The 9,215-nt window shown below is 31.4% G+C and overlaps 1 protein-coding gene across 1 annotated transcript; it reads left to right on the top strand.

Annotated features, from left to right (window-relative positions):
- The first annotated feature begins 6,270 nt into the window (after positions 1–6,270).
- Positions 6,271–8,537, top strand: LOC126709739 (BAG family molecular chaperone regulator 1-like). Its single transcript, XM_050410073.1, has 4 exons — positions 6,271–6,973; positions 7,087–7,343; positions 7,435–7,584; positions 7,692–8,537. Exons 1-4 carry the CDS (start codon positions 6,754–6,756, stop codon positions 7,950–7,952), a joined length of 888 nt encoding a protein of 295 aa, XP_050266030.1. The 5' UTR covers positions 6,271–6,753; the 3' UTR covers positions 7,953–8,537.
- The last annotated feature ends 678 nt before the right edge of the window (positions 8,538–9,215 follow it).

The following is a 9,215-nucleotide window of genomic DNA, read 5'->3' on the forward strand; positions in this document are numbered from 1 at the left end:
GAAGATAAGGGAAATGGACTTTTGGGGTGGGGCACATGTGATGATATGGAACGAAAAGATCATGACTTATCTTTTCAACTTTTAGCATTTATACTTTTCACCCCCCCTAATTCTATATTCTAGAAAGGCCCAAACAATAATATAATTTTACATATAAGTCCTTACCTTTATAAACTTATTTCTATAACATTAAAAGAGCATATATGTTTTATAATATTACAATATCAAAGTTTCATGTACTTAAAATTAATTTAGATAATAACAAGCATATAAACTCATAAAATTAATTATGCAATTAGGTTGGAGTGTTACATTACCTGTCACCTTTGGGGTGTTGTTGGTCATATTAAACCAAATTGTTCTTTGTTGAAGCAAAAACCAAAATATGAGACTAGATTTGCTATTAGGAATACTGATATTCCAAAATATGTTCCTGTTTGTCACTTTTGTGGTGTCTCCAGTCACATTTGTCCTAATTGTCATAAATTGAAATTTAAACATTCTGTGTTTCAATTTAGGATTTGTGATGATAGTTTTGTTTGGATAGAACTTATTTTGCTGAAACTGAAAGCTGAAAACTAAAAATACTGTAGCAAAATAATTTTTAAATGTGTGAATAGTGCTGTAGGATCCATTTTTATTGAAAAAATTGATAAAAAATGAAATTTGTGGGTCCGTGAACAGTGCACATATGCACTGTTCACTAAAGACCGGTTAAAAGTTGTGGCTACTGTTCATGTACCGTACATGAACAGTACCGCTTGTTGGGGAAAAGGCTTGAAAAAAAAAAAAAAAAAAAAGGGAAAACGCAGAAACTTAAAACGTAGCAAACATGGATCCAAACTGTGTCGATATTTCTCCTGCCATAAATCCATATAAATTGTTTCATATTCTTTTGAAAAAATTGAGCTTGTTGGCTTGTGAAATGAATTTGTAGGATTTCAGTATTTCTCAGAAGATTGGTGTAATCCCTCAGATACACTCTGCTTCTCATGGATTTTCACCTACAAAGCCGAAGACTTATGCTATATGGGTGAGAAAAGATTCTCTAAGGTGAGTGTTGTTTACTTGTCCTTGATTTAATTCTTTCAATTAATTGTGGACATGTTTTCTTTTAGTTTTTGGTTGTTTTCTTTTCTTAGGTTGTTTTGTTTAAAAAAAAATCCAAAAACATTGAAAAATTTCAAAAAGACAAAAATATTTTATTTTGTGTCTTGTTTTAAGGATTACATGAGTTATAATATCTCTCTCTTGATTTAAAACATGCTTGACATTGTGTAGATACTTGAATAGTAAGTGTTATATAAGTGCTAAGCTATTTTTGATTTTGTGTGAGTATGTACTAATTTGTACATGTACTCATGGGTTATTTAAGAAATTGATATTTCTTGTTTGTGTACCCTCTATAACTTAGTTAAGCACTGTCATGTATTGCGTGTGCATTTTTAATCATTTAGCTTAATATGTGCTTTGAGTTTTGGTCATAAAATTTTTTGAAACCAAAAAGATTTTTATTTCTTTTGTATTACATATCATGGATTTATAGTTGAGGTTGGCCATATTAATCTTGACATGACATGTTGTGTACCTTATTTAGCTTGGATGAGCTTAATTTTTTGCACTTTGTTAGTTTTAGCTATGTAGTGCATGTTGTGTGGGAGTTGTTTATAGTTTTTGATCACATGATCTTGATTTTGAAGTCACATGCTTTTGATTGTAAGGACTAAAAAATCCTAAGAGAAAGGCATAAATAACAATTTCACCACTGTTTACTAGCCAATCATGAACACCTTAATGCATATCATATGATTTTGTGTTTGAGAAAATGTAGCACATGCACAAAAAGAACATAAGGTGTAGCCTCGGATTAATAATAAAATTTGTGTGTACATTATCTGACTTAAATAACAATTTCACAATGAAATAAAAATGGTGTGTACATTATGAGGCAAAAAAAAATTTACATGATTGCAAACTTATTTTCTAGGAGACGTGAGAGTTATATGATGTAACTCTTTAGGTAATAGTCACTTTCAAACTTATGTGATGAATAATGTAAAAATTGTGATTGATTACTATTTATATATCATCTCACATGTATCTTATGTTGTTACTAGTTGCATACACTACATAAGTTATTCTTTGCTAAACTTAGTACATGAAATTGTGCATGAATTTGGTTTGGCCATCCAAGATTATGTTTTCTATGGTGTTTGATGCAAAATATGGTTAAGGGTTGGCAAAAATTGTGTTTTTGATGATTAAAAATCTTTGTTTTGAAGTTCTAGGTGAAAACTCATGTTTCTAAAAAACTTTTAAACTCATTCTCATGCATTTCATTCATGAAATTATTTGGGTTGAGTGTTTTCTGCATAAACTTCTGTAGTTTTTCAAAAAATTTAGTTTTCTAGAATTTCGATTGATCGAGTGTGATTTTTGATCAATCGAAAATTTCCAAATTTTTCAAGTCTAGCTTCTGCTTGACTTGATTGGTATTCGATCGATGCTCGATCGATTGAAACTGAAAATTTTCAGTTTTTAAGTATTTGACCAATTTTTTTTCATGCATCATTTGTGTTTAGGATTCACATGCATAACATTGTTTTCTGTATCCATCTTTCAGGTTTGCAGTCATATTTCTCATTGTTTTCACACATAACATGCATACACTTTGCTAAATTGGGTACTCCACTTGATTTAAAAATTGATTAATTAATTTTTGAGTCCTTTGTATATTTTAGTGTATGCTATTTTTTATGTGTGAGCTACAGAAAATATTTTTCTTAAGAGATAGGATGGATAATAATGTGCAACTATTTTCTTTTCTCATGCATTTATTTATAGGTCACATAGTGTCAAGTTTGCTTTTTCTTGAAAGAGAGAATATTTTTTTAAAGTGTATCCTCAACTTATGTGTCTTTATTTTCCCCACCTCCTAAATTTTTCCCGAAACTGTTTTTCCTAAATTGTTTTCCCTATTTTTATAAGGGGAGAAAAGTTTGTTTTAACCTTTAATGTTCTTAGAGGGAGTTGTTGCTCTTCATAGGGGGAGTTGCCTCAATTCTCTATAGAGCTGGATTCATTTGTCTCCATAATTCTCTATTTTCTCTTGACTTTTGTTACATATGTTTTCTGTTTACTTTTTATTTGAGTTGTCTTTGTCAATACGTGACAAAAAGGGGGAGAAATAGATGAAATGTGGGAATCTTGTTTTAAAATGTTTTGTTTAGGGAGAGATAAAATTGTTTTTGAAAGGGGGAGAATATAAATTTTTTTTGATTTATCTAACTTAGGGGGAGAGTTAGTTTGCATATTTGTTATTTGCTTTAGTTTGTTTATTTTGATTTACTTGTATTTTCCACACATGCGTTTATGTGTTTGTTTAGTGTTTCAAGAATTTACAAGTTAATTCAATTGTGGCTGTTATTTACTTTTACAACTGATAGATAGTGGTTAGGTTGAATTCTAATTGGGGCTTTTATGATTGATTGGGTTGTTTTACTTTAAGCATTTTACTTTTTGTAATGTGTTTTGTCATAGATTGCCAAAGGGGGAGTTTGTTAGGTTCTAAGACTTTAGAAACTAATGTATTAGAACTTCAATATGTATTATGTTGGCAAACTATGATCAAAACATTGAGTCTAAGTTTAGGCTTGCTCAAAGTGTGATTTATGGTAAAATTGGAATCGAGTGATTGCAGGATTTATTGGACAAAATCTGCAAGGCTCGATCGATTGAAAATTAGACTCGATTGATCGAAACTCGTGCAGATTTAATTTTCTGCAGAATTTCCAATTCAGCCCAAGCCCATATGACGTATTGGGTTTCAAGTAAAGCATTACTAGTATATAAAGGAAACCTTAAGCACATTTTTATAAGGCTTTTCAGAGAGAGAAGAGTGTGACTCTTTTGTGTCTAGGGTTTTGTACCCAAAAGCTCTCTCATGTCTTCTACCGGTATTATTCCCTGAAGAATCTTAAGCTTCGGTGTTGTAGAAGTTGCTGCATACAAGATCAATGTCTAAGAAGATCCAAAACCTTTGAGTGGAGTCTTAATGTCACAAGCAGGTGAGCTTGTGTTGTTGTAAAGGCTAAGGAAAGAAGTAGTCCGTGAACTCGAAACTATCATTGGGTCGTAATAGTAAGTTTTCTACTCGAGATAGTAATAGGATGTTAGTGGTCTAAATTTTATTGTACAAACTTCGATTTTTTCATAGTGGATTTGTTTTTACCTTGAGGATAGTTAGGTTAAATCATTTTCAGGTTTTTTACCGATTTAGTTTTCCTAGGTTATCATATCGTGTGTTCTTTATATTTCCGCATTATTTATATGATATGATTTGAGTGTATTAACCTAGATCTAAATAATTTATCTAAGTAATCACTTGGCTAAATAACTAGGTTAATCAACTTGTGTTTTAAGGGGTCTAAAAACGTACAGATAAATTTTATTGGTTTGGTATATAAATTATACCATGATATTGATATATATATATATATTTTTTTTTATTTTTTTTTCATATTAGGGAAGTTATCCATAGTTTTCTCATGCATTGCACAGGTTAGCGACTAGTGCTATTTATTTTCAAAGACAATGAGGGATTTCTCTAATACTTTCTATGTTAATTTTACTTATCCATGTGATGGGATTTGAACACACAATCTCACATTCATTTTCCAATTTCTGAGGGGGTTCAAACTTGAAAGATTAAGTCTAATATTATTACTAGATGGAATGGACAAGCAATTTATTATTTCCAAAAAAATTCATTAATTTTGTAAGAAATTAAAGAATACTTCAACACTAACAGTTCAACTAGACAAATTAATGGTTGTGGCTAAGGTATAAGTCTTGCTACTGCATGTGCAATCACTGTATTTGTTACCTAATTGGAATCGATTTTTAAAAATGATATTGATATTTCATATCTGTTCAACATTACGCAGGGATATATTATATTAATTTATAGAGACGATAATAATTCACTTCTCCTTCATTATTTAGTTTTTTTTTTGGTTGGTAAACCAGGATCTTTGATAGGCTTAGCCGCTTAGGTCTTGCATTGTTTCTAAAGACTTAACCATGAGTCTTTATAAGAAACAACCAATAGTTACACGGAAATGGTACATTGAATAAAAGGACGAAAGGGGTATTATTTTGAAGGAATTAAAAAATTATTTAACAATAACTTTCCAAATTTTTTAATTTTGAATTTATATAAACAAAATGACAGCAATCTCCCTTAGACCCGACCATTAGGCAACCAGACCGGTGCCAACTGGCCATAGATTTTTCCTAGCAGAGCTGTCCTCTTTCAACATGAGTTGAACTTTCCAGTTGGAGAAAATGATAGCCCACTAGATTTTCTTCTCTCTCTCTCTCCTTCTTCTTCTATTTTTTATTTTATTTGTTCTTTCCGGTGTGTTTTGGTCCATTCCTTTCTGGATTGACATCTAATATATATATATATATATATATATATATATATAATCATAAAAGGAACCTTATTGGTATCTTAATAAAAACTAAAAAGTTATAATTGTGGAGCGAAAGTCATAGATTAAAATTTTATTGTCTCTTTTACTAGGAAAAAAAAATCCTTCTTATCAAAAAAAAGAAAAAAAGAAAAAAAAAATCCTATTATTTATATAAAAAAAAAAATATATATATATATATATATATATATATATATATATATTATGTTTGGGATAGAGTTGTTAATATCAGAGTGCAAATATGTAGCAAATTATGTAATGAACTTGAAAAGTTTGACGAGTTTGAAAATTTTATGACAGGAATTATTATATAAACTCATATTTGTTTGATAGAAGGATAAAGCTTTATAAATTACTATTATTTGGTGGGTTCTAGTTAACTTAACTGGTAAGTCTTTGATAGTTGTATAAGAGATTTGGGGGTTTAATCTCCGCCTATATTAAAAACTGTTTGGTGTTTTGGTTTGATGATAGCTCTCCATAAGTTGAAACTCTAAAAAAAAAAAAAAAAAAAAAAAAAGACTATTATTTGTATTATTATATTGTTACTCAAGTATAACCTTTGTTTAGACAGGATGGAAATTGATTTTTCTTGCTGCCGTCTTTTTTTTCACCCACTAAACTAAAATATTTACAAAGAATTTAACATTTCATGTAAAATTATTTCCATCTCTTCCGATGTGGTTTTGTTTTATTTCCTTGTAAGAAGCCAAATATTTAATCTTGTCTCTCCTCTTCCCTTAACTATATATTTTCCATATTATCTTTCTTTCTTTGTATTCACATTACACACATATTCTTGAATTTCACTCGCTTTCCTCGCTGGCCATTCATTTTCTTTCCTTTTCTTTTTCATTTTCCTTTCTCTTCTTTATGCTTCATCGAGATCTCAATTCTCTGTCTCTCTCTCTCTCTCTCTTTTAGTTTTGAGAACAGTTACTTAAAAACTGTGATGTTACAATGACATAAACAAAAGTTTATATTTTCTTGTGATGGTACTTTAGCCTAGTATTTTTAGTCCAAGGATTTTCCTAACCATGTTCTTCTAGTTCTATCTCAGTGGTTCACAACTGGGTTCCATTGCATATCACAAGAAAGAGAACTTTGAGAGGACTAAAGATTCTTTCTTCACTTTCTGGATTGCCTCTAGTCCAAGGGAAGAACTTGACAGACCTCAAAGACTCAAACTTTTTGTGGTATTTACTGTTCAACCAGATTCTTATTATATTTGGAATTAGAACCAAGAATATATACATAGATGAAGCCAATGAAGACAAAGAATATTGACAGCATGTTTTCCAACTCTGTCGGTGGTGGAGGCAATCAGAATGTGGAGGAATGGGAAATTAGGCCAGGAGGAATGTTGGTGCAGAAGCGTGATATGAATCAAGGCACTGTTTCAATTCCCACAATTAAAGTTAGAGTGAAGTATGGCTCTTTGTGCCATGAAATTCAAATAAGTTCCCAAGCAAGCTTTGGTAATTAGAATTCTTGATTTTGAATAAGAATTTGAATTTTTAATTTTTGTTGAGTTTTTAAGTATTATAGAGGAATTGGATTTGCTAATGGTAATTGATCTTTTGGGTTGCAGGGAATTTGAAGAAAATGTTGGCAGAACTTACTGGCTTGCACCCTCTTGATCAGAAGCTGATATACAAGAACAAGGAGAGAGTATCCAAAGCATATCTTGATGCGGCAAGAGTGAAAGATGGATCCAAAATCGAGCTTGTTGAGGACATTGTAAGTAGAGAAAGAAGGTGCGTTGAGATGCTAAAAAATTCAAAGGTTGAAAAGGCCTCAAAATCCTTGGCAGAAATCAGTTTGGAAGTGGACAAAATTGCAGGACAGGTAAATTTTACATCAGAACAACATAGAAAGGATTCATAAAGGAACTGGGTAAATTTTTTTTTGACATTTTTTTTTTACTGCAATTTGGTAGGTCACTGCTTTGGAAGCCAAAGTTTCTAGAGGTGGGAAAGTCACAAAAATGGATGTGGAGAGTTTGACTGAAATGTTGATGACAAAGTTAGTTAAGTTGGATGAAATTGTTAATGTTGAGGGAGATTTTAAATTGCAGAGAAAGGCGCAGGTATATTGGATTTGTTATTACTCCTTAAGCTTTAGTGTTGCACATCGTTTTAATTCTTATTCCTTACTAAGCCAATGAGGTCATTAACTTTGGAATGGTTCCTAAAGGTGAGTAGAGTTCAGAAGCACATCGAAACTCTCGATAAAATGAAGTTGCATTATTCAAAGCCTGGCAGCAGTGGAGGTAATATCCCATGGCAGCAACAACAAGCAAATTCATCCAAGCAAATGTCTGTACCAATGCAAAAGCATCATGTGCAAATGAGGCAGATGGAGTCTAAAGGGCAAATGCAAGGGCTGCAGCAGCAGCAGCCATTGCGGCATTCTGAGTCATTTGTGGTAACAACTCAATGGGAAACTTTTGAGTAATGCATACAACTTTAAACTGGGGGCCAATCATATTTTGGAATTCTTTCAAGAAGGCCATCCTAAATTCATATAGCCAATCTTACAAGTCTTGGGTTTTTTTTTTTTTTTTTTTTTTTTTTTTTTGGCTTCAGATTTTAAATCTCTTTATCTCTGAAGTATAATGCAGATCTGCATCATTTAGTAATTTTTTTTTTTCCTTTGGGTAACAATGTGTATATGGTATATGGTTAATGGTTAATAGGAAAAATAATAAGAGGGAAAAGGAGCTGTGCTGTTAAAGGGTTTATTTATGTGTACTTGATATGGTTACTTTAGATATCAATTTGTAAAACATAATTTGGGCATCATGGAATTCCATTGGAAGAAATTTGTTGCAACAGCTGTTACTGTTGCTGTGTCTGCCTATGTGTATATGTGGCTTGGGACCATAAGGCCAATCATAGCTTTAATTTTATTCAGAAGTAATTAATGTAGCAGTTGTTTCTTGTTAATATATGGCCTTGGAATTCCTTCCGGCTTGGGACCATTTGTCCTGTCAATTAAACCTATTTATAATATGGGTCATGTTGTAGATTCTTCAGTAGATGTTAATGCAGAAGTAAATTCTTTTTAATTTCATATCTTTTTATTTATTTATTATTATTCCTTTTAGTTTCATATCTTGTTTCTTGTGAGGCTGCTATAAGAAATAATTAAACAAGTACGAAGATACTATTACTAACCATAACATGATGACAGGCAGGTTTGACTTTTAGAAGGGATGGTGTGGTCTGAGTGGGGTAGCTTAATAATATGAAACCCAACTTGTTCTGTAAAAATAATCATCAATTTTTTATTTTATATATATATTTTTTTGCTGAATAAGGAAAAATAATCATCAATTGTAAATAAACGAGGGTGATTAGTGATTACCCTTTAACACGGTACACCCTTTTGTATTTTATGGTACGAACGAAAGGATGGTTTGTTTTACAATATGGTTTTATTACTTGGCAATGTGATGCAACCCTTGAGAAAGAATTCAAATCTTCAGAAAGTTGACCTTTGGTGAAGGAGTATGACTCACAACAGTTGTGACCTTCCATGAAGATATGATGCTTATTTAAAAATGGGAATGATGTGGGATTAGGGATCTTTGAGAACATTCCATTCCTCCTTCAAACAATCCCCTATATATGACGGGAGGGAAAAAAAAGGTTCACAACAAGATAGAATTTTTGTGTATGAAACATGCCCGAATTTTGTTTATGAACAGTATATCAG

This window comes from Quercus robur, chromosome 12 (assembly GCF_932294415.1).
Source record: "Quercus robur chromosome 12, dhQueRobu3.1, whole genome shotgun sequence".
Lineage (NCBI taxonomy): Eukaryota > Viridiplantae > Streptophyta > Magnoliopsida > Fagales > Fagaceae > Quercus > Quercus robur.

Coding starts and splice junctions, on each gene's coding strand:
- LOC126709739 (XM_050410073.1), top strand. CDS start 6,754: ATGAAGCCAATGAAGACAAAGAATATTGACAGCATGTTTTCCAACTCT. Junction 6,974..7,086: donor AAGTTCCCAAGCAAGCTTTG/GTAATTAGAATT, acceptor TTTGGGTTGCAG/GGAATTTGAAGAAAATGTTG. Junction 7,344..7,434: donor TGGACAAAATTGCAGGACAG/GTAAATTTTACA, acceptor GCAATTTGGTAG/GTCACTGCTTTGGAAGCCAA.